The sequence below is a fragment of the Phocoena sinus genome, chromosome 15, assembly GCF_008692025.1.
Source record: "Phocoena sinus isolate mPhoSin1 chromosome 15, mPhoSin1.pri, whole genome shotgun sequence".
NCBI classification, from domain to species: domain Eukaryota; kingdom Metazoa; phylum Chordata; class Mammalia; order Artiodactyla; family Phocoenidae; genus Phocoena; species Phocoena sinus.
In genome coordinates, this window is record NC_045777.1 from 502,643 (window position 1) to 527,661 (window position 25,019).

Genomic DNA, 25,019 nt, shown 5'->3' on the forward strand with positions numbered 1-25,019 from the left:
GCCCGTGCGTGCGCGGCCCCGCCGCCGGCGTCACTAGGAAGCGCGCGCCCGGGCCGCCGCCGCCGCCGCCGCCGCCGAATCCCCAACAAGGAGCGGAGCCCGCGGCCGCCGCCGCCGCAGCCGCTGCCGCCGCCGCCGCCCGCCCGCTGGCGCCCGCGCAGGCCCGGCCGCGGCCCAGGTAAGCGCCCGTCGCCCCCCCCGCGGCGAGGCCTCTCGCTCCGCCGCGCGCCGCCGTCCAGTCAGGGGTCCCTGCGGAGCGTCAGGACGTTACGGCGGGGGGAGGGGAGCGGGGGAGGGGCGGCGGCGCGCGGCGGGCGTCACGGGCGTCACGGGCCCGCGTCAGGCGCGTCGGCGGCAGCGCGGCCTCCATCTTGCCGGAAGGCTGCGGGCCGCGGGCTGCGGGTGTCGGGAGGGCATTAGGCCGGGCTGCATGGAGAGGGCCGCGTGGCTACCCCCACTTCCCGTGGGACCGCGTGAATGCTCCCCTTCCCTGGGGGCCTTGTGGATGCCCCTCTCCCTTGGGGGCCTTGTGGATACACCCCCCTCTCGTGGGGGCCTGGTGAATGCCCCCCCTTTCCCGTGGGGGCTGCGTGCGTGCAACCCTTTGGTGAGACCCGTATCTCCTTGGTCCCCGTGGTAGGAACCAATCAATATGGGTCCATTGCCAGTAATGACCTGTCACATATTTGTTTAACTTTATAGTTCATGTAGTCGAGCGACACTTCCAGTGAATCAACGTTTTCTTTCTTTGCTAACACTGCAAATACAGTTTCAGTTACATCAGTATTTTTTAACTTACAAAAATCTGTGCATAACTGAAGTATATAACTTGATGAGTTAAGTGTGCACCCATAAAACCACAATCTATGCTATTAACCTGTCAGTCACCTCCAGAAGTTTATTCCCGTTCTCATTAGTTTGTGATAAGAAGGCTTAACTAGCAAAATTTTAAGTATACAGTACGATATTGTTAACCATAGGTCCTATGCTGTACCTTAGATTTCTAGGACTTAGTCATTTCGCATAACTGAAGCTTTGTACTTTCTGATGTGTCCCATTCCCCCTCCACCAGCTCCTGGCAACCACCATTCCACTGTCTGCTTCTCCGCGTTTGACTATTATAGATTCCTCATGTAAGTGGTAGCATGTAGTATTTTGTCCTGTGTCTGGCTTATTTCCCTTAGAATGACGTTCTCTACATCCATCCACGTTGTCACAAATGGCAGAGTTTCCTTTTTTTTTTTTTTAAGGCTAAGTTATATTTCATTGTATGTGTATACCAAATTTTTATTCAGTCATCTGTCCGTGGGCATTTAGGTTGCTTCCATATCTTGGCTATTGTAAATAACGCTGCAGTGAACATGGGGTGTGGGTGTCTCTTGGGTATCCTGATTTGTTTTCCTTCCGATGTACACCCAGAAGTGGGGTTGCTGAACATATGGTAGTTCTATTTTTAGTCTTTTGAGGAACCTGGGTACTACCGTTTTCATAGTGGCTGCACCAATTTATGTTCCCACCAACAGTGTAGGTCAGTCCGTTTAGGGTAAAACCAAATGGATTAAATAAATTCCAAATGTAATAAGATAAATTAAGCAGACTGTTAAAAAATTGTTTCTTTGTAGGAAGTATAAAACTTTGGGAAGACATACTGGACGGGGGGCGGAGTGGGGCGGGGATTTGTACATATACATCATACACTTAAGAGCCGGGTGCGTCCTGGCTGGGTGTGACTCAGGGTGTGGTCGAGACTGGTCAGCTAGTGCGCTGCGCCGCCCTTGCCCCCAGGAGGGCAGGGCCAGGAAGCCCAGATTCTCAAGGAAATGCAGGACTAGGGGGACCACCTCTAGGGATGAATTCTTGTGACATTTTTCAAGAGAAGCCGGAAATCTGATTTTTAAAATGTGAACCCTGTAAAATTTGAAAAAGCTGGCAACTAATTAAAAATTTTGAAACACAGTGAGAATCAAAGAAATTGTGCTGGGACTTCCCTGGTGGTCCAGTGGGTAAGACTCTGCACTCTCAATGCAGGGGGCCTGGGTTCGATCCCTGGTCAGGGAACTAGATCCCACATGAATGCTGCAACTAAGAATTTGCATGCCACAACTAAAGATCCCGCGTGCTGCAATGAAGATCCGGCGTGCCGCAACTAAGACCCTGCGCAGCCAAGATAAATAAATATTAAAAAAATAAAACTTGTGTCCGTTGGCCACTGCTTTGTGACCTCTGCTATGTTTCTAGTGGTATTTTTATCAAAAAAAAATTTTGTGGTTATTTGGAAGACAACGGAAAGTCAGATCTGAATCCAATGTACTGACCGCACACTCACATTTTTGTCCTGTTTTTGTATATTTATGCCTAAGAATGCTACTTTAGAAATACTTCCTCCTATCTTCTTTACCTCAAGGTTAATTGGGAAAGAAGAATTTTGAAAACTTGATATTGGAGAGGCAGGAATTCTGGTTTGTGTGTTCCCACCGCTTAGCGCTCTGTGCGGTTTTGAGATGTGGGTTCCCACTGCTTAGCACTCTGTGCGGTTTTGAGATGTGGGTGAGGACAGCCACCCATAGGGTGGGTCCCTCCCTTTCTGCAGCTTTGAGCTCAAGCGTGGCTTTCTGGCCCCCTTGGAGTCCACCCGGTGAAAGCAGCGGTACCTCGGTGAGAGCCAAGCACCACGGAGCAACGTTACTTTAAGGGCGATTTTAAAGTGGTCTTTTTTTTTTGGCCAACGTGTGGCTTGTGGGATCTTAGTTCCCTAACCAGGGATTGAACCCGTGCCCCCTGCATTGGGACCGCGGAGTCTTAACTGCTGGACCGCCAGGGAAGCCCCCCTACGTGTAGCCTTTTGAGGAACTGCCAGACTGGTTTCCACAGCGGCTTCACCGTTTTGCTTGTCTGCTAATGGTGCACAGTGTTTCCAGTTTCCCCGCATCCTGACCACATGTACTTTCCGTTTGTTTATAATAACCATCCTGGTGGGTGTGAAGTGGTATCTCCTTGTGGTTTTTGTGTGCATTTCCCTAGTGATTAGGGATGTTGGGCATCTTTTCAGTGGCTTACAGGTTATTTGCGTATTTCCTTTGGAGAAATGTCTACTCTGAGTCCTTAGCCCATGCTTTAAGTTGTGTTCTTGTTGAGCTGTATCCTGGATGTGAATCCCTTGGCAGACACGTGCTTTGCAGGCACTGTCTTCCAGTGTGTAGGTTGTCTTTTCAGTCTCCTGAGAGTGTCCTTTGATGCACAATCGTTTTTAATTTTAACGGAGTCTAATTTATGTGTTTTTTCTTTTGTTGCCTGTGCTTTTGGTGTCATATTCAAGAAATCATTGCCAGGGAACCCCCTGATGGTCCAGTGGTTAGGACTCTGCGCTCTCACTGCCGAGGGCCTGGGTTCCATCCCTGGGCAGCAAACTAAAATCCCACAAGCTGTGCTGGTGCAGCCAAAAACAAAGAAAAAAAGAAAGAAAAGAAAAAGAAATCTTTGCCAAATCCAGTGTCAGGAAGATTTTCCCTTGTGTTTTCTTCTAAGGGTTTTACAGTATTTGCTCTTATGTTTGGATCTTTGATCCATTTTATGTTGATTTTTGTCTGTGGTGTAAGGGTCCAGCCTCATTCTTTTGCCTGCAGATGTCCAGTTGTCCCAGCTCCACATATGGATGAGACTGTCCCCATTCCCCATTGAATGGTCTTGGCACCCTTGTCAAAAATCAGTTGACCATATATGCCAGGATACAGTAGCATTTTTTTTTGGCCAATTTAATTTTTTTAAAAGATTCGCAAATGGTAAACTTTTATGGTTGTTTGGTGTACAGTTCTATGAGTTTAACACCTGTATAGATTTATCGTGTAGCTGCCCCCATGATCGGAATACAGAACAATCCCGTCACCCCCAGAATCTCCCTTGTGTTGTCCTTTTATGCCTATCCTCCTCCCCCAGCCCCTGGCACCAATGATTTGTTCTCTTATCACTAGAGTTTCGTCTTTTCCAAAATGTCATGTAAGTGGACTCATACAGCCTACAGGCCCACCTTGTTTTATTGGGCTTCACTTTTTGTGCTTCGCAGATACTGTATTTTTTACAAATTGAAGGTTCGTGACAACCTTGCATCGCGCAAGTCTATCAGCGCCATTTTTCCGACAACATTTGTTCACTTTGGGTCTCTGTCACATTTTGGTAATTCTTGGAATTTTTGAAGCTCTTGCGTTATTAATATGTTTGTTACAGCGATCTGTGATCCGTGGTCTTTGGTCTTACTGCTAAGACTCTGAGGGCTCACATGGTGGTCAGTATTTTTTAGCAATGAATTTATTATTTCATTAAGGTATGTATGTCATTTTTAGGCGTAATGCTGTTGTACACATAGTAGACTATAATATAGCGTAAATATAACTTTTATATGCACTGAGAAACGAAAAACGCCATGTGCCTCACTTTATGGTGACGTTCACTTTATCGTGGTGGCTGATACCTCCAGGGTCTGCGTGTGTAACCACTCAGCGTGATTCTCTGGAGATCCAGCCAGGTTGTCGCACATATCGAGTAGCTTATTTATTTATTTATTTATATTGCTGAGGAGTATTCTTTTGTGAGGTTTGTTTCTCTTTTCATCTACTGAAGGTCATGTGAGTTGTTTCCAGTTTCTGACAGTTATGAATAAAGCTGTCATAGAATTGTGTGTACGGGTTTTTAAGGAAATCCAAGTCTTCGTTTCTGTGGGGTAGATACTTAGGAGTGGGGTTGCTGGGTCCTGTAATAAGAGTACACGTAGCCTTCTGAGAAACGTCCAGACCCTTTTCAGAGTGGCCACACCAAGCAGCTGCGTGAGAGTGCCAGCTGCCACACATCCTCACAGTCTTCGTACCGCCAGCTTTTTGCTGGCGCCGTTGGAGCCGTTCTAATAGGTGTGGCAGTGTTGTTACGGTTTGGGTTTGCATTTTCCTGTGGGCTAATGATGCTGAGCATCTTTCTATGTGTTTACTGTTTTTTCTTTTACTATTTATTTATTTGGCTGCACTGGGTCTTAGTCGCGGCACATGGGCTCCTTTAGTTGCGGCATGCGGGATCTAGTTCACTGACCAGGGATCAAACCCAGGCCCCCTGCACTGGGAGCGCAGAGTCTTAACCACTGGACCACCAGGGAAGTCCCTCTGTGTGCTTATTTGGACTTCCCTTTTGGTGAAGTGTCTGTTCAAACCTTCTGCCTACTTTTATTTATTTATTTAAAAAAATTATTTGTTTATTTGGCTGCGTCGGGTCTTAGTTGCGTCGTGCAGGCTTAGTTGCTCTGCGGCATGCGGGATCCTAAGTTCCCTGACCAGGGCTCGAACCCACGTCCCTTGCATTGGAAGGCGGATTCTTAACCACTGGACCACCAGGGAAGGCCCCACTTTTGCCTGCTTTTAAGTTGTGTTGTTGTTGTTGAGTTCTTTTTATATTCTGCATGCAAGTTCTTTGTCAGACATGCGATTTGCAAGCATTTTCTTCCACCTATAGCTTGTCTTTGCATTTTCACTATATTCTCTATTCGTTGTATTATAATATACATACTTCATTTTGGGGCAGGTTTATGTTCACAGCATGGTTGAGCAGGAGCCCCCAGAGTTCCCAGGTACCCCCTTCCCAGCCTCCCTCAGCACGAACATCCTCACCAGAGTAGTATGTTTGTTACAATCACAAACCCCAGTTGACCCATCAGCAACCAGAGTCTGTAGTTTACATTGGGGTTCATTTTTGGTGTTGTACAGTGTATGTTTTATTTTTATATTTTTTAATTAAGGCTTAAGTTTTCAGAGCACTTTCAGGTTTACAACAAAATTGAGAAAGAGTTCTAGAGACTTCCCGTGTACTCCCTGCCCCCACACGTGCACGGCTTCCCCTATTAATGAAATCACTCAACAGAAGGGTATGTTTTTTTACGAAGGATGAACCTACATTGACACATCAGAACTATCCAAAGTCCATAGTCTACCTTGGGGCGCCCTCTTGGTTTTGTACATCCCGTGGGTTTTGACAAATGCGTGATGGTGAATATCCACCATGACGGTATCACACAGAGTAGCGTCACTGCCCTAAACATCCTCTGTGCTTCGCCTGTTCATCCTCCTGCCCACCCCCCAACCCTCTGGCAACCACTGGTCTCTTCAGGGTGGCTTCTGTCACTTCACAGTGTGCATTTAAGGGTCTGCCGTGTCTTTTTTTTTTAAATAAATAAATTTATTTATTTATGGCTGCGTTGGGTGTTTCTTGCTGCGCGTGGGCTTTCTCTAGTTATGGCGAGCGGTGGCTACTCTTGTTGCGGTGCACAGGCTTCTCACTGTGGTGGCTTCTCGTTGTGGAGCAGGGCTCTAGGCATGCGGGCTTCAGTAGTTGTGGCATGTGGGCTCAGTAGTTGTGGCTTGTGGGCTCTAGAGCGCAGGCTCCATAGTTGTGGCGCACGGGCTTAGCTGCTCCATGGCATGTGGGATCTTCCCAGACCAGGGCTCGAACCCGTGTCCCCTGCATTGGCAGGCGGATTCTTAACCACTGTGCCACCAGGGAAGTCCCCGCCGTGTCTTTCTGTGGCTTCATACCTCACTTCTTTTGTCTCTGGATGACCTTCCAGAGGTCATTACATGGAATATCCAGCTTGCTCACCCATTCGCATTTTGAAGGACTTGATTTTTCTGTCTGCTTAGAACAGTGTTCTCCCCCTTCAGAGGGATATAGAAGCGGGACCACCATGTAGGCCCTGGCACCATCCGCTTTGAAGCTGTAGATGGTCTATGTTTGTGCACATTGAGTCCCACCAGCAGTGTTGAATGTTTGCTTTCAGCTGTCAGACATGCCTGAAGAACTGAAGGGAACGATCATTTACGTGTTTATCCAGATATTTCCCGTTTTGGTTGCCTTCCTTCATTCCTGATGTTCCAGGCTTCCCTCTGCTGTGATTTCCTTCTGTCTGAAGTACTGCATTAGGTCTGACTGTGGCCCGTTCTCTTCATTTTCCTTCATCTGGAAATGTCTTTATTGTGCCTTCACTTCTAAAGGGTCTTCTCGCTGTTGTAGAATCCGGGCCGAGGCACTTTTCTTTCAACGTGTTAAGAATGTCCCTGCGTCGGGCTCTGTGCTTCTGAGGGGAGAGCCCCGCAGGCCTTCAAATTCTTGTTCTCACGTGGAAATACACACCTTCTTATCTGCTGCTTTGGGGATGTTTTAACATTGTCCTTAGTTTTTGGCAGTTTGATTATGTTCTGGGCGTAGATTTCTTTGAGTTTATCCTGTGTGAGGTTTGTTGAGCTTCTTGAATGTATAAGTTTATAGTTTTCACTACATTTGGGAAGTGTTCAGCTATTATTTTTTCAGAGTTTTTTTAGCATCACACTTTTTCCTTCTTTCCTTCTGGGACTCTGGTGATACAGATGGCCAACTTTTTATATTGTTCTGCATTCCCTGAAGCTCTGTTCATTTTGTTTTTCCACCTTCTGTTGTTCAGATTAGATCGTTTGTACTGATCTGTCTTTATTTTCATTGCTGTATCTCTTTCCTCGCTCATCTCCATTCTGATATTGAGCCCACCAGGTGGATCTTTAAATTTCTGTTATTATAGTTTTTAATTTTCAAATTTCCGCTTGGCTGTGACTTCGGTTCCTGAGGCAGCCCTTTCAAGGACGGCAGGCTCCACTTGTGAAGCAGGAGCGCCCGCAGCTCTGAGGTCACTGTGGGTTCCGGTGGTCGCCTTGGATTGGGCTTCTCTTGTATAATTTTTCCCTTGAGAATCGGTCAGACTTTGCCGGTTCTTTGTCTGTTAGATAATTCTGGATCATATTCTGGATACTCTGAATATTGTGTTGTCAGGTTCTGGCTCTTGTTTAAACCCCGTGGAGGATGGAGCATTTTGTTGTAGCAGGAAATGGACCTGGGTTGTGGGTTCTGAACCCCCTCTGTGGGCGGGCATGGTTCTGAATCAGTTCAGCCTTCCAGCCTGTGCAGTGTTCTCTGGATCTGTCCCATAGGTGCCACCCAAGGCCAGTCTGAGACCTGGTGGGGGTCGATCCTGGAGGTCGGTCCTCGAAATCTTTGGTTTGCCCTTTAGGGTCAGGTCCACACACGGACAAGTGAGGAGTGACCCAGTCCTTCGTACACCGCTGGGGGCAAGCCCTTTCCGCCTCCCTCCTCTCCGCAGTCTCCTGCATACTCTCTGACCCCCAGAACCCCCTTCCTTGTGCTTTGGCTGAAAGCCAGGTCTCTTAAGTGTCCTCTGTGCTGCGATGCATCAGTACCTGGTCTGCCCTGAGCCGAGCGCAGAGGATGGAGAGCAGGAGAGCAGTGGGGTGCCTCTGGGTCCCCGGAGTTTACGGTGCCTGCCTGGCCATGACTGTCATGGAGTCTAGAGGGCCTGGGGCTTGCTGGAGGGCAGAGCCAGCAAAGACAAAATAATGCCTGGGAGGGTCTCCCAGACCAGAGACAGGATTCATCTCTGAGGGCTTTCTTTTGTTTATTTTTGGGTTGTGCTGTAGCATGCGGGCTCTTAGTTCCCCCGCAGGGATCGAACCTATGCCTTCTGCAGTGGAAGCGCAGAGTCTTAACCACTGGGCCGCCAGGGAAGTCCCTCCGCGGGCTTTCTGTGCACAGCCCTGAGTTCAGGGCGTGGGACCCACCTCCAGAGGCGTCTGCCCACATTCTGGTTCCTTCCCCGCCCCCCACAGGTGACCACTGGGCTTTCAGGCCTGTCATGGCTCCGAGGTTCTTCCAGGGCTTCCTTTCTCAGTGCTCACTCCATCCTTGCCAGAGCCCGAGGGCCTGGAAGAGCCCTTCTCTTGCATTGCTTCTGTCAGAAGGTAGCGAGGTCCCCGTGCAGACCCTGTGCCCCCCTGTTGCCCTGCAGGCCCGGTGCCCTGGCACCTCCTGTCCGCTGAGCCATGGCCACCCCCGACGTGAGCGTCCACATGGAGGAGGTGGTGGTGGTAACGACGCCCGACACGGCGGCGGATGGCAGCGGCATGGAGGAGGTGAAGACCGTGCTGGTCACCACCAACCTGGCCCCGCACGGGTGAGGATGGGCACCCGGCCTGGGGGCAGGGGGCGCCAGGGGACGCAGAGCCGCCACCCGGCCAGGAGCGAGTAACGCTTCCCCGACTCTTCTCCCGACACCAAGGTCATGGCTTCGTGCCCCTAAGCGCACGGTAACTTCTCCTCTGGCAAGAACACAGTAGGGCCAGTTAGGAACTGGGTTTTCCAAGGGAACCTGAGGAGCAACGCCTGTGGGGTCAGCAGCGCGGTGAGCGCATGGCCCTGAGCCTGCCGTGCCGTGACCTCGGGCTGGACTGGAAAGTCGGGCAGAAATGGCAGCAGAGCGCGAGGCTGGCTGTTGTTGGGGGTGTTAATGTCTCCTCTCTCCTCCCCTCTGTTCCCAGGAGTGACCTGACGGAGGGTAACATGGAGACGGAAAACGCCGCGGCAGCTGCTGCAGCCGCGTTCACAGCGTCCTCGCAGCTCAAGGAGGCCGTGTTAGGTAGGGAGCCTGCCTTCTCATGGCAGTGCCCGTAGGCAGCTCTGGAGGTGGCCTTTCCGAGGGGGCGGTCCTCCCATCAGTAGGGGACAAGTCAGAGGTTCCCGAGGCTCTTCTGTGGGCTCTTCTTCAGAGGTGGCGCCACAGAGGCCCTGGCTCCAGAGTCTCCAGGTGTGGCCGTGGCCGGTGGCTGGAGGGGAGAGCTTGGTCTTGTGGTTCTACTTAGTGTAGCTGTCAGTGAGCGGCGGTGGAGATGAGTTATCAGCTTTGGTCTTTTCCTGTTGACTAACACTGAAGGCCTCAGAGCTCTTCAAATGTTAAGAATAGGTTTTCTCTGGAATTGTGCCAGGTAAAGTTTGTTTCCTTCAGTGGCTCTTTACTTTGGGCTGATGAGAAATGTCCCCGCCCACCTTGGTCCTGTCTCAGTCCCTCCTGGATTTTAGTTTCTGGTTTCTAGGTTGGTAGTTAATGTTGTGCTTTTGCAGAAAGTGCTTTGGAGAAGTTGTAACTGATTTTCTGTGTTGCCCCTTTCCCTGTCGACACACCTGGTGAGAAGTGAAGATGGCTGAAGAGGAGGAGAGCCTGGAGGCCGAGATCATGTACCCCATCACCTGCGGGGACAGCAGAGCCAACCTGATCTGGAGGAAGTTTGTGTGCCCCGGCATCAATGTGAAGTGTGTTCAGGTGAGGGATCTGATGCAACCAGAGCACAGGCCTGCGTGCCGGGCTGCAGGGAGGGGCCCCCAGTCCCGCAGCTGTGAAGCAAACAAAAGAAGACCCCTACGGCAGGGGGTGTGACCTGTAGGGGGCAGTTCAGAAGGCAGAAATCCCGTGCTTGGGAGAGCAGAGGAGAAGGAAGGAGCCTTCAGGGACAGACAGGATTGTCGCTGGGGCACACGGAGAGCCTCAGGGCAGAGATTCTCTGTTCCTGGAGCAAAGCTGTGGAGAGAGGCTGGGAAGGCAGCTCTGCTGACGTTGGGATCGGCAGTGACTCTGCTGGGCAGGTTGAACGAGAGGGATGCTTTGCAAAGACTCATTAGCAGTCATGAGTAAGATGGAGGGGAGAGGCCTGCTCTTTCTGCAACATGGTAGTTTAGGTACCCAGACTCACCTTGTGCTGAAAACAGCCAAAAGTGGCACTTAAGATATTTTCGTAATGTATCTTCTAGATGCCTCCTTTAGCTGGCAAAAGAGGAGGAAATAGTCATGCCCAGGGCCTGAATAAAGGTGTATTATAGAGGGAGGCCAAGCACCAACCCTGGCTTTTGTCTGAGAGCCTGTGCCTGACACTGGTTTTCTCAGCCTCATGGGGCTGGAGATGAGAGGGTGAAGCCCAGGGCTCCCAACTTGGGTGTGTTGTTGGGGGCAGAGATTATCCCTGTGATGCTGCTACTTCCAGAGGTCTCTACCCTCAGTGTTGGGGGTTAGAGAGTATGCTAATCACATACTCCCTGTCCCCTCTATCCCCCAGGGCATGGAAAACTCCTGTCTCATGTCTTAGCACTGGGTGGAAGAGAGAACCCTCTTGAGGATTCACATGTGGCCTGTATAGTGTGAACACCTTTAGCTAAGAGTTTAGCCGTAGGTTGTTCCTGGCTGGCAGCTCCCCCAGGGATCTGACAAAAGCAAGTGAAAAATCCTTTTTGGTAGAACTCATCTTTATCTCAGGTTTCAAGTAATTTTGACAGACAAAGTTCCAAGAAAAGGAGCAGCTCACAGTAAAGCAAAACAAAACATTGAGCACACAGGAAGTAAAGCACCTGAATGAGTGCACACAGAAACCACAGATAGAAGAATCAGACCCACAAATGCTGCAGGTTGGAATTTGGAGACACAGAATATGAAATAATTATGTTTAATTTACTTCAAGAAATAAAAGAGGGCTTCCCTGGTGGCGCAGTGGTTAAGAATCTGCCTGCCAATGCAGGGGACATGGGTTCGAGCCCTGGTCCGGGAAGATCCCACATGCCACGGAGCAACTAAGCCTGTGTGCTACAACTACTGAGCCTGCGCTCTAGAGCCCGTGAGCCACAACTGCTGAGCCTGTGTGTCACAACTACTGAAGCCCATGCGCCTAGAGCCCATGCTCCGCAACAAGAGAAGCCACCACAATGAGAAGCCCGTGTACCGCAACGAAAAGTAGCCCCTGCTCACTGCAACTAGAGAAAGCCCATGCACAGCAATGAAGACCCAACGCAGCCACACACACACACACACACACACACACACACACACACACACACACACAAATTAATTAAAAACAACAACAGGAAGCTACAGGGACTCCCCTGGTGGCACAGTGGATACGACTCCAAATGCAGGGGGCCCGGGTTTGATCCCTGGTCAGGGAACTAGATCCTACATGCATACTGCAACTAAGAGTTCACATGCCACAACTAAGGAGCCCGTGAGCTGCAACTAAGGAGCCCACCTCCTGCAACTAAGACCCAGTGCAACCAAATAACTAACTAACTATTTAAAAAAAAACAAAAAAAAACTAGAAATGAAAAACAGAATTAAAATTGAACACTTAAGTGTTGGATTTTACAGCACATTAGACATAGTTGAAGAGATAATTAGTGAAATGGAAGATAGAAGTGAAGAAGTTATCCAGACAATGATCCCCCAAAATGTCATGAGGAAAAATGGAAGCACAAGAAAGTCTAATGCATCTATCTGAATTCTGAGAGGAGAGAGCGTCTGAGAACTTTCAGAACCAAGGAAAGATAGCAGCCCACAGTTCAAGAGACTTAACAGATCCTAAACTGAATGAATAAGAAGAAACCAACCACATTTCAAAATCTATATAGGTGCCAGCGCAGAGGACCTCCCACTGGCTCCTGGGACACTTCAGCATCAAAATAATGAATGATAGTTATGGATTATGATTCAAGTAAAAACAAGAATCTATGGGCCCGTATTTATTGCGGTGTATTTCATGTTATTTATTTACATTGACACAAGGGAGAGGTTAAACTCTTACACCAACTAACAAATGTAGAAGGGGTGCTGGAGCCAGAGTGCCACAAGGGGGTGCTGAAACCAGTCAGGGGAAGCTGGATGAGGGACAGTTGGTCTCCAGGTACCCCCATCATTGAGGTACTGCTTACAGAGGCAAAGCAGGAACGGCCGGGGGAAGCCTGCAGATCACTCCCTAAATGTGATGACATTTGGGCATCAGTATCGGGACCAGCCTCCATCCCGGCCTCCTGATCGAATGGGCAGGGATTCTGTGGCATTCCTGACAAAAAACCCCACAACCCGACTCTACTCGGGAAAACGTCAGACAGACAAAAACTGAGGGGCACAATTTTTGTCTACAAAAACACTGACCTGCACGCTTCACAGATGTTGAGGTCAGGAAGACACCATCGGGCTGAGGAACTGCTCTGAGTCAAGGAGGCAAGACGCGGTGGTCAGTGCAGCGCAAAGTCAGGCCATGTCCTGCATCAGAGAAAAGTCACCACAAAGGCCGTTATTGGGACAGTTTGTGAAATTGGAATATTTCCTGTGGATCAGATAATAATACATTAATGGTAGTTTCCTGATGTTGAGAGCTGTGTGTGGTTATGTAGGAACCTTGTTCTCAGGAAATAGGTGTGAAGGACTCAGGGCGGCTACCCCACGAGCGTTTAGAGATGGGCTCTGTGTGGAGAGCGAGCCTGGGGAAGGGGCCGCTGCGGCTCTGTACTGTACCTGCAGCTATTTTGTAAGGTTGAAATCACAGCAGAATTAAAAGTTAGAAGCAAAAGAGGTGTAATAATGAGAGCGGTGGAGCAAGACCCCCTGGCAGCTGAGCTCTAAAGACTCCCAGGGAGCCGGGGGACCGGCGCAGGGCGGGTCTCCTTGTGCCAGGAGAGGAAAGCTGTACACAGTGAAGTCGTCTTCAGAAATTAGGGGAAGCAAAAACATTTTCAGGCAAAACTGTGTTTGCCACCAGCAAGTCGTAACTAAAGGTATTCTAAGAAATGATTTCAGGCAGAGGGAAAGTGGTTCCAGAGAGGAGCTTTTAGGTGGCCAGAGGCGTGGAGAGTGGAGGAGGTGGGTGAGTCTAAGGTGATGGGCTCTGCAGTGCTGGTGTGTGTCCTAGGAGGCTCTGCATGCTCTGTGGTGGGACGGTTGGAGGGCTGTGAGTGGGATCAGCTGGCCCACCCTGACAGTGGGGCACACCTGCCCAACCAGCAGAGGAGAGCCTGGTCCCCCAGAGGGAGGTGGCACGGGGGGGCGCACGAGATGCAAGGGAGAGACAGGCCGGCAGGTGGTGCTGCAGTGTCCGGGTGCGGGCAGGGCCAGAGGCGATGGCCAGAGAGGGTGTCACGTGGTGGGGGCAGAGGCCGGGCCCAGTGTGGACTTCCTGGGCTCGGGCAGTGGCCAGCGAGGTCCTCCGACTCTGACTCTGCCTGTCTGCCCAGGCTCAGGCCTGGCTCCCGACCAGCTGGCTGAGGGGATGAGTGGCTTCCTGACTCAGAGAGAAAGAGTGCAGGGCTCAGGCAATTAAGACAGCTGCTTCTGTCAAGAGGGGCTTCCCAGGCTGGTGGCGTTTGCCGTGACCAAGTGCACTGGAGATACAGGCAGACCTCGGAGATGCTGCAGGTTCAGTTCCAGACCGCCTCAGTAAAGCCCATGTCTCAATAAGAAGAGTCACACACACTGTTTGGTTTCTTCACACATATAAAAATTGTGTTTACACTAGACTGTACTCTGTTAATGGTGTCATAGCAGTATGTCTAAAAATGATGTACATACCTTAACTTAAAAGTACTTTATTGCTAAAAAATGCTAGCCATCATCTGAGCTTTCGGAGTGGCAGTAGTAACATCAAAGATCACTGCTCACACATCACCATAACAACTATAGTAATAACGAAAAAGTTTGAAATATTGCGAGAATTACCAGAAAGTGTCACACAGACCTGAAGCGAGCAGCTGCTCTTGAAAAACGGCGCCGATAGCCTTGCTCGAAACAGGGTTGTCACGAACCTCCAATTTGTAGAATATGACTATCTGTGGAGCGCTACAGAGCAAGTGTGGCTGAGTGGAGGTGCTTTTGCTCCAGCGGCATGGTAACCTGGGCCCAACCTGACACAGACTGCAGGGCGCCCGAGAGGCAGCCGCCCGGGAAGGGGACGCCTGGGACGGACGGCACCCTGGCTGGGGTCCAGCTGTGCGTCCAGGCCACAGTTGGAGCTTTTGTTTCTGCCTCTGCTGAGACCAGTGACTTATCCATCCCCAGCCTGCTTGTTTTCTTTCTTTTCTTTTTTTTTTTTAATAAAGCTGTGCGCGGGCTTTCTCTAGTTGCAGAGGGCGGGGGCTACTCTTCATTGAGGTGTGTGGGCTTCTCGCTGCGGCGGCTTTTCTTGTTGCTGAGCACGGGCTCTAGAGGCATGGGCTTCAGTAGTTGTGGTATGTGGGCTCAGTAGTTGTGGCACGTGAGCTCAGTAGTTGTGGCTCGCAGGCTCCAGAGCGCAGGCTCAGTAGTTGTTGTGCACTGACTTAGTTGCTCCATGGCACGTGGGATCTTCCCGGACCAGGGCTCGAACCCGCATCCCCTGCACTGGCAGGCGGATCCTTAACCTCTGTGCCACCAGGGAAGTCCTTTGTTTTCTGAGTAAATGCAGTTTTATGTTGGTTCTTTGGTTCCAGTAATTTCTTGTTTAATAAGACTGAATAGGATACTTTACCTTCTCAGGCCACTGTTGGGGGAAACTAGCAGACCTGTGAGGAGTGGGGGCAGTTCCCTGACTTTGAAGTGGACATATGCTCCTGGGCCGTGAAGGGTGCCATTAGGGGTGGGCCAGACCGGCTGAAGGGACATTCACAGCTGACCCTGTGCACTGTGTCTCCTGTTACTTGGTGTGATATATGTGTACATTATTTGTGGAATAAGTTATGCGTAAGGAGGTTTGCCAGTTGCTGTCTGAAGGGAGGGAGAGAGCTCTGTGCCTTTCTGAGTGGTGTGGGGTCCTTGGGTCCCAGGCGTTGGGTGTGTGGTTGGGGGGAAGCGCCAAGCACTTAGCTCCCTCCCCGCTGGGGGTCAGTGTCTGACTACCCGCTGGGGCAGGAGGAGGCCAGCTCCCCACTCCAGCCCCTGTGCACAAGGGTCAGGCTCGTCTCACGTGGTGGTTCTTTCCTGAATCCTGAACGTCAGGTTGAGAGCCGGCCCACAGCTCCACCACATCTGCCCTGCCGTCCACCCCCTTTCCCAGGCCAGCTCTGGGGGGACGGTGGTGTCAGGCAGCAGAGAAGGGCGGTGGGGAGGCTCTGTCCTGATGTTGCTCTGCTCTCCCCTCCACAGTACGATGAGCATGTCATCAGCCCCAAGGAGTTCGTGCACCTGGCCGGCAAGTCCACCCTGAAGGACTGGAAGCGCGCCATCCGCATGAACGGCATCATGCTCAGGTCGGTGGGGCGCGGGGGCGGGGCCGGCTGGGGGGACTGGGCGGGGCTGGGCTGGGGACCCTGTGTCAGGGAGGGCGGGGCCGGCTGGAGGGACTGGGCGGGGCTGGGCCGCTGACCCTGTGTCGGGGAGGGCGGGGACCGGCTGGGGGGACTGGGCCGGGCTGGGCCGCTGACCCTGTGTCGGGGAGGGCGGGACCGGCTGGGGGGACTGGGCTGGGCCGCTGACCCTGTGTCGGGGAGGGCGGGGCTGGCTGGGGGGACTGGGCTGGGCTGGGCCGCTGACCCTGTGTCGGGGAGGGCGGGGCCGGCTGGAGGGACTGGGCAGGGCTGGGCCGCTGACCCTGTGTCGGGGAGGGCGGGGACCGGCTAGGGGGACTGGGCAAGGCTGGGCCGCTGACCCTGTGTCGGGGAGCACTGTGGCCACTGCTTTTTCCTTGGGTGTTGCGTTTTGAAGATGAGGGGCATTTTCTACGTGAGGATTGTGGACAGTGTCCTGGGGCTGGGTCGCCCACACCCCTGCCAGCGCGTGACCCTGTCAGACTTGCAGGGCTTTCTGTCTTGCTTTTTTTTTTTTTTAATTTATTTATTGTTTTTGGCTGCATTGGGTCTTTGTTGCTGCATGCGGGCTTACTCTTCGCTGTGGTGTGCGTGCTTCTCACTGCGGTGGCGTCTCTTGTTGTGGAGCACGGGCTCTAGGAGTGGTGCAGGCCTCAGTAGTTGTGGAGCGTGGGCTCAGTAGTTGTGCAGCGTCGGTTCAGTAGTTGTGGCTCGTGGGCTCAATAGCTGTGCCTCGTAGGCTCTAGAGCTCAGGCTCAGTAGTTGTGGCGCACAGGCTTAGTTGCTCTGCAGCATGTGGGATCTTCCCGGACCAGGGCTCAAACCCGTGTCCCCTGCATTGGCAGGCGGATTCCCAACCACTGCACCCCCAGGGAAGCCCTTTCTGTCTTGGTTTGATCGCCACCAGTCCCTTACTGAGGCACCTGTGACTGTGTCACCAGGAAGGCACTGGCCGTGAAGCTGTCTGCACGTCAGGACAGTGGCCAGGGCAGCCTTCTTCCTCCTGAGGCAGCGCCTACCCCCGTGTGTCTCCCACCATCACCCCAGACTCGGGTCCCTGTTGAGAGCCTGCGCTTCTTTAAGCTGCTGTGTGTTGGTCTGTCCAGTTGTCCAGACATTGTCCCTTCTGGATGACCAGTCTGCCAGCAAGGGTCCTGTCCAGACTGTCTTTGTTCACTGGCAGCATCTGTCTCCTGCACGCTGCACTGTTCTTGTGACCTTGTGACAGTCGTGGCGTTGACGCTTTCAGGGTGTCTTGGCCTAGAGCCCCAACTTTCCTGTTTTTAGAGTCAGTCCTGCTGGCCTGTGCCCCATCGGCTTCCCTTGTTGGTGGCGGGGTCTTGGTGTGGCGTCCACTCACCTTTCTCCCTGTACACTTCGTCTTCCCTTTGAAATTAAGTAGGAATTGGTGGGAAGCTTCAGGCTGGCTCTTCGCTACTTCACACCGACATCAGGTCCTGGAATGTCGAGGGTCTGGAGTGTCCTGCTCAGGCTCTCCCGTGGGGCCCTCTGCGGTGCCCGTTCCACCAGCCGCCCTGGTGGGTGTGGCCTGTCACGGGTGGCCTTCGGAGCTCCTCCCTTCCACCTGTGAAACGGGAAGGGTGATGCCGCTTCCAAGAAGGCTGAGGACAGACTAGGCTTTTGTATTTATACCCCCAGGAGCGTTAATGCCTGATTTCCGTGTTCTAACATTTCCTGCTTCGGTGGTAACGGCTCGCCCCTCCGAATTGGCCCCTGCTGCGTGCCTGTCCAGAGACAGCCATGGTTTTTCATGGTGTCCAGAGGGGCGGGATCTGGTTGCTTTGCTGCTGAAGGGGCCCCTCTCCCTCCTGTGTTTATTCCCGGGGGAAGCGGCTTCTTGCTGTCCTTGGGCATGTCTGCTGCCCTGGGTGCCTGCAGCCCGTGGGAGCCCTGTCACTCTCCCTGGGGAGCCCCTTCCTTCCCCCGGAGCAGCTTTGCACCCTCCCATCAACCCAGCTCTTTCCTCTCTCAGCCCCACCTGCCGCCGGGCGTGAGTATCTTGGTGGTGCGGCTGTGACTGTTTCATTGGAAGAGCACCGCCGGGAGGTGCCATCTGCTGCACTCCCCGGAGCCAGCGCGTTCACGCTGCCCCAAGGCCGAGGTGGGCGGCAGCCCCAGAGCCGTCCGATCCTTTCGTGGGTCGAGGCGGGCCAGTTGAGATGCACCGAACTGAAGCCCAGGACCTCTGGGAGAGGCCAGAGAGGAGGGCCTGGGGGGCGTCCCAGCAGGCAGGGTACATGTGGTGCCTTCCTGGTAAAACTGAGGCTGGGAGGTGACACAGCGAGAATCCAGAGGCGCTGGTGCTGTTGGTGCTTCTGGAGGGTCTCGATTTTTGGGCCACGCACCAGGCGGGTGTGCCGCCGTCAGCACCTCTTCTGGCCCTGAGTCGTCCCCCCCCACCCCGGGGCTGGTGGGCAGCAGGGCATCTCGGAGAGGCCCAGCCCCTCGGTGCTGACCGGCATCTCTGGACAGCCACCTCCCTCGGAGCACCAGCCACTGTGGTCGCCCTTCCTGTGGACAGAGCCACACGCAGGCATCCCCACGCCACCTGAGAGAGCTGTGCTGGGGTGTTGGAGAGGCCTGCCCGGGAGCCCCGGTGGAGCCTGCCGACGCAGACACACCACTCTGGGCCCACCCCGGGGCAGGCCTTCCGTGGCTGACACCCCGCCCTCCTCTGCACAGGAAGATCATGGACTCCGGGGAGCTGGACTTCTACCAGCATGACAGGGTCTGCTCCAACACCTGCCGCAGCACCAAGATCGACCTCTCGGGGGCCCGTGCATCCCTGGGCAGCCCCACGCCTGCAGAGTACATCCCGCTCACGCCTGCCACGGCCGACGGTACGTGCTGGGCTATCTCTGCTGCCGGCCACAAGTGGGGCCTCCCCGTCCACTCAGCTGTCCCTTCCAGGCCCCAGGGGTCAGCAGCCACCTCCTTCCTCACCGAGGAAGTCTAGCTGAATCGCTGTCCCACCCACAGGGAAGGCTGAAGTACTTCCTCTTTAAGCCGTTTTTATCATAAAATGCAATGATTCACGTGTGGAGAAAAGTATGAAGAATAACAGAGCAAACGTCCAGTGCCCACCCCCAGCTTTGACCAGTTCAGGGAACGCCCCACACGCCGGGTCTGCCATCTGTCCTTGCCCTGGGGCCGCTCCCCATGGCCCTTGGTTCCGGCTCGTGCACTTCCCTGCAACTTGAGATTTGTTGATGTGTTTATGATGTTCTGCGTTGGCATCTGTTGCTCTGACTGGTAGAAGGACTGAACATTTCCTGGAATTCTTCCCAGATTTTTGAATACAGAGATTCTTTTTAAAACAAGTTAGCATGAAATCCGGTCCCAAGTTCCCTGTTCATGTTGCCCATTGATAACTTGGTGGCGCTACCTTTCCTGTGATGGGAATTGCATTGTCCCTAAGTTGTTGCTCCACAGGTCAGTCTGGGCCTGCTGCCGTGTGGCCAGGGACTGTCCTTATGGCTGACCAGACGGTGGTTGGTCAAGGGGCCTTGTCCTGTACTTAGGAGGATGGAGAGGGAGGCTCGGGGGCAAAGTGAGGTCCTGGGGTTCACCCCAAATGAGTCCCTGCCCCTACCTGCACGGGCTGGCAGCTGGCCCAGTTTGGGAGTCCCTCCCAGGAGCTCTAGGAACACGCAGGCTGCCGGCAGTCAGGGCTGGCCCTGGGACTGCACTACACAGTGTGGGAGGGGCTGGGTCACGGTAAGGCCCCCGCCCCCGCCCCCAGGAGACACAGGGAGACAGCACTCCTGGTGGGCCGGTGGCTTCCGTGGGAACAGGGCCTCCTCCGGGTCATTGGGTCCAGACTCTCTGTTCTGCCTTGTAAGAGGCGGCCGCAGTGACAGATCTCCAGGAAGGCTCTGGGTGCTGACGCTCCAGTCAGAGCGCCGTGTCCGGTAAAGGCCACATGGGGTTTGGGATTTAGCTCTTAGAAGCCTGTTGTCCCTGGGTGGCTTGGATGGTGTGTCGCTTTGCTTAAACTCACCTCCACGGTGGTCTCTTCAGCCAGAGTCCTCAGAACACCTGAGTTGTCTCTCTGCACCAGCCCAGACTAAGAAGGAGCTATTTCAGGCATCTAACATCCCCAGCACGACGTCTTTGCCAGATGTGAAAGAGGCTGGCATGAGGTCAGAGAGCTTACCCAGAGGTTAGGTTTCCAGGCTTGTTTCTAAGCCCCAAATGGCCAAATCCAAACTGTGTCCATGACTCTGCAGACACTGGAGTCAGAGGTGAACCAGCTTGGGTGGCTTGCATCTCTAAGTCCCACTTCTGATTTACAAAAATGGAAACATGGTAGCTGCTGAGGTGGACGCTTAGTGTCAGTGAGACAGAGACCCCAAGAGCAGGCCAGGCAGAAGGGCTGGCCTGTGGCCCCTGGCCAGCAGGCTGTAGAAGCTTGTGACCGTGACGAGGACAGCAGAATGTTGAGGACACGTGGACAGGTTTGAGGAGGCATGTTCCAGCTCCTTCTTCTTCCATGTTTAACAGTGAGTTTAGAACGCAGGGCACGTGTGTGCTCTGTTGTGCTCGTGCAGCTCAGTCAATTTTGTGAAAATGTGGGTGGCGGCGGCGAGTCAGAGCTGGGGTGGGTGGTGGGTGGGACGCTGGCCTGTCGCAGGCGAAGCTCACCGGGCTCATCTTGGTTGCAGTGAACGGGGCTCCTGCCACTATCACCATCGAGACTTGTGAGGACCCTGGGGACTGGACCACAGCCGTCGGAGGTGCGGGCTGGGCTTCTCACGGTGGGGGTGGGGCCTTCCTGGGCTTCTCATCGCGGGGGCGGGGCCTTCCCGTGGCTTTTCACCGAGGGGGTGCGTTGGGGCGGGGCTCCGATCTGCGGCTGGTCCCGCCTGCCGGGCGTCCTCTTGCAGGAAGTGCAGGGCCCACCCACTGGACTTGCGCATATGGTTGTGGGGGATACTACTGCCCCTCAGAGCCGTGTCCTCCTGGCAGTTCTTTGCTCCTCCGTGTGGTTGGAACCGGCGGTGGGGCTGCCTGTGCAGGACTCCCCATCTCTGGGCCGCTCCTTCTCTCACAGATGACACGTTTGCCTTCTGGCGAGGGCTGAAGGACGCAGGCCTGCTGGACGAGGTCATACAGGAGTTCCACCAGGAGCTGGTGGAGACCATGAAGGGTCTGCAGCAGCGGGTCCAGGACCCTCCCCTGCAGCTCCAAGGTGAGCGGTCTTGCCCTGCCCTGGTCTGTGGGCCCGGAGGCCTCTTCTGCTCGTGGTGGTGGCGGTGGTGGGCGGCTTCAGGATGCCCGTGGGTGCAGCCTGCTCCTTCTGGCTCCGAGCTGAGCCCAGCAACGTTGGCGGGGGTGGGCAGTTAGCCTGTTCCCACCAGGTCCCTCCTTGCCACTGGGACGACGCTGAGCCCGGGAATCAGGAACCTGCTGGGCCCAGTCCCTCATCTCACCGGGGGGCGTGGAGTGCCGCAGAGCCTGCTGTGGGCTGGTGCGTTCTCACCGTGTGCTCGCCCTGCCCTTGTAGACGCCGTCCTCCTCAACAACATCGTGCAGAACTTCGGCATGCTGGACCTCGTGAAGAAGGTGCTGGCCAGCCACAAGTGCCAGATGGACCGCTCGCGGGAGCAGTACGCCCGCGACCTGGCAGGTACGCTGGCCTTGCGCGGGGTCGGTGACCCCGAGATGACCCCAGCCAGGCTTCCGGTGAATTCACCCTCGGCCCCGCGGTTCGCCTGTGAGGTGGCACCTTCCTGGGGGGGTGCCTGCGGCCACGCGTGAGACAGGCTGCTTACGCTGTGCCCTCCTTATCTTAGTACATCACCAAGGCAGCTTTCCTGCGAGCGCTAGGATGATTGGAAACAGTACAGGGAACAGGGGAGGCCTGTCCCCACGTCGGGCGGAGCCCAGTACAGAGAACAGGGGAGGCCTGTCCCCACGTCGGGCGGAACCCAGTACAGAGAACAGGGGAGGCCTGTCCCCACGTCGGGCGGAGCAAGGTAGCTGCTCAGGACGACTCTTTTGCTTCCTCAGAGCGGTGGGTCCCCATCAGAGCAGGCCCCACACAGAGTGTCACTGCAAGGGCCATGGGGGACGGGACAGAGCGTCACCGTGAGGACGTGAGGGTCAGGCCCCCAGTCAGCGCAGGCCCCAGCCAGGCAGGCTGTGGGTGCCCGCGGTGCCCCGCGTCACGCCCTGTCGCTGTCGCCGCAGCCCTGGAGCAGCAGTGTGACGAGCACCGCCGCCGGGCCAAGGAGCTCAAGCACAAGTCGCAGCACCTCAGCAACGTGCTCATGACGCTGACGCCTGTCTCCCTGCCCCCCCCCGCGAAGCGGCCCCGGCTCGCGAGGGCCACGTCCGGGCCGGCCGCCATCGCCTCGCAGGTGCTCGCCCAGTCCGCCCAGATCGCCCTGACCCCCGGCGTGCCCGTCTCCCAGCTCACCAGCGTGCCGCTGGGCAAAGTGGTGTCCACCCTGCCCTCCCCCATGCTGGGCAAGGCCGTGCCCCAGGCTGCTCCGGCAAGCTCCCCCGCTTCGCCGCTGCTTGGGGGCTACACGGTGCTGGCCTCCTCAGGCACCACCTTCCCCAGCACGGTGGAGATCCACCCGGACGCGTCCAGCCTCACGGTCCTGAGCACAGCCGCCATGCAGGACGGCAGCACTGTGGTCAAGGTGGTGAGCCCGCTGCAGCTGCTCACCCTGCCCGGCCTGGGCCCCACCCTGCAGAACGTGGCCCAGGTGTCGCCCGGGGGCAGCACCATCGTGACGGTGCCCACGGGGGCTGTTGAGAGCGCCGTGGCCGCCCCGGGACCCGAGGAGCACACGGCCACCATCGAGGTGGCCGCCATGGCGGAGGGCCACGAGCACAAGTAGCCGTTGGCGGAGGGCGAGGCCCGTCGTGAGCACAGGGCTGGCCGCCTCTCCGCAGGCCGTGGCTGGCCGGGAGCACAGCGCCGGCGCCTGGCGGGCCACGCGGGGCTGCTGAACCAAAGAGAGGAAACGCCAAAACAGACGGAGAGGAGAGGGACGTGGCAGCGGCCTGAGACGGGTCCCCGGGTTCTGAGCCTCCTCCCCTGTTTTCTGGGAAATAATATTTTTCCATCTGTTGCTTATTAATACTGTTTACATGTGGGGCCTTGGTCAGGAGCCAGGTCGGGGAGGCCAAGGGGGCCCAGGTGCAGCTGGCAGCAGAAACAGGGCGGGGAGCGGGGCCTCGGCCCACCGGCTGGGCTAGGCCGTTACTAACACATGTCTTGGGAACTGTCCCCAAGTGTGGAAACCCATGGATCCTATGGATTTGGTTTCTTCCCACAGTTTTCTGTAGGTTTAGTGTGGCCAGCACCCTGTTCTCCCATCTCTGGAACAGGCATCAGTGGTGCTGCAGGTCTGCAGGTGGCTCAGGTGGAGCTGCAGGGCACCCAGGGGTCGGGGTGCAGACCCCGGGGCACCTGCCTGGCCAGAGGGGCCGAGGGGCCTGAGCAGCACAGGCCGGGGGGGGCATCCCGCCCCCACTCCTGCCTGGCAGATGCTCAGGGGCTCAGGGGCCATTGCACACGCTCTGGGGGTATTTTTAAGTGAACTTCTTAGTAGGCTTCTAGGAAGAGTCAGGTTTATAGTGTTTTCAACCTAAACGACGCTGAGTGCCTAGGCTTCCCGATCTGTTCTGGGTTCCAGAGTGTTTTGTACACAGGGACTGTCGGGAAGGCCCCAGGGGAGCGAGATGGTGGGCGTCCCCCGCGGCTTTGGCCTGAGGAGGGCGCGTGGAAAGAACAAGCAGGGGCTCTGGAGGGTTCACTCCCAGTTGGGACGCGCCTCAGGTCAGGGCTCGCGATCCCCTGTGTTCAGCGTGCTGGTGGGGCCCCCTCCTGGAGGCAGGCGTTCGGGGCCAGTGCTGGGTAAGGTGGGGGCACCCAGATGCTCGCGGGAAGGATGTCCGTGGGCCAGTCGGTTGTGGACTCAGGAGGAAGACCAGGGAGGGGCCTTCCTGCAGGCCTTGAGCCACTGCAGCAGTGGTTCCCCACGGGCACCCTGGGCCTCCTGTCTGTCACCTGTGGAGACCCAGAGAGAAGCCACAGCCCGCCTCGCACTTTGAAGGGAACTGGGCTCCGTCCATCCGTCCATCCGTCCTTCCGTCTGTCAGGTGGCCCGGACCCCACCTCAGCGCCCTCGCCCCGCATCAAGCACCGAGGCTGTTTTGTTTCTGTCAGGTCTGGTTGGCCGTTGTCTCGGGCCTGCTGGTTTCAGCGCGGTGTCACTTCCCTGTTTGCTACACGCTCCTCTTCCAGGCGCGTCTCTGATACACGTGTGGTGGGAGCCCGTGGACTAGGCGCCCAGCCCGTCCCGAGTCTGGCTCAGACCATATCAGAACGCGTTGCGAGTGGAGCCGGGCGTCTTGTGCTTGGAGCCTCTCCGGTCAGACCTGCCACCTCTCGGAAGCCGCCCCGCCCGCAGGCCACGTGGCACCGGGAGGAGAGTTGGTTTCAGAGCCACACGGACGGAAGCCACCGACAGCTGCTCCGGCGGACACCGGCACCTGGCGGGCCCTGAACCCGGGGTGTGGGGAGGGGCCCACTGTCCTCCAGGAAACCTCAGCCCGCTGTGGGGTCGGGCCATCTCGCTGTCGCCACCCGCCACTTCCCCCTTCCACCCACTGGGCGCGTGCAGGCTGTCCCGGCTCGGGCGTCTGGGAAGGTAGAACCGGATCTGTGGGGCTCGGAGGCAGCCTGGGGAAGGGAGGCATCTGAGTTCTACTTTGTATGTTGTTTTGCAAGTATCTGCTTGGTACTTTGATTTAAAATAAAAACGTTTTTCATAACGTGTGTGTGTCTGGTGATGAAAGGCTGTGAGTGGGTGGGTGACATGGGGACGTGCCCCCTGGGGGCGGTGCCTGCCCGCTCCCCAGCCTGCTCTGGAGAGGGTGGTCCGGGGGCCCACGGCCCTTCTGCTGCCCTGAGGTCGAGCGGCTGGCCTTGGATCTCCCCCGTGTGCAGTGGACTTGCCTGGAGTCGCCATGACCAGCAGGCCACGGCCAGTGGGCCGAGCTCTGCGTTCTCCCACGTGAGGGTGCTCGGGCTTAACTGC

The 25,019-nt window shown here is 55.2% G+C and overlaps 1 protein-coding gene and 1 non-coding gene across 4 annotated transcripts; both read left to right on the forward strand.

Moving 5' to 3' along the window:
• The first annotated feature begins 70 nt into the window (after window positions 1–70).
• Window positions 71–24,753, forward strand: GMEB2 (glucocorticoid modulatory element binding protein 2). 3 transcript variants are annotated; one of them, XM_032605229.1, is made up of 10 exons: window positions 71–178; window positions 8,861–9,025; window positions 9,390–9,487; window positions 10,041–10,168; window positions 15,779–15,882; window positions 18,643–18,800; window positions 20,625–20,696; window positions 21,014–21,151; window positions 21,467–21,589; window positions 22,153–24,753. In XM_032605229.1, exons 2-10 carry the CDS (start codon window positions 8,895–8,897, stop codon window positions 22,809–22,811), a joined length of 1,611 nt encoding a protein of 536 aa, XP_032461120.1. In that variant the 5' UTR covers window positions 71–178; window positions 8,861–8,894; the 3' UTR covers window positions 22,812–24,753. The 3 variants fall into 3 exon arrangements, with proteins under 3 accessions (XP_032461120.1, XP_032461121.1, XP_032461122.1); XM_032605230.1 differs by lacking the exon at window positions 71–178 and adding an exon at window positions 1,073–1,133; XM_032605231.1 differs by lacking the exon at window positions 71–178 and having other exon boundaries at window positions 8,984–9,025; window positions 10,046–10,168.
• Window positions 1,986–2,058, forward strand: TRNAE-CUC. Its single transcript has one exon. It is a non-coding gene; the product is annotated as a tRNA-Glu (tRNA).
• Window positions 24,754–25,019: the final 266 nt, after the last annotated feature.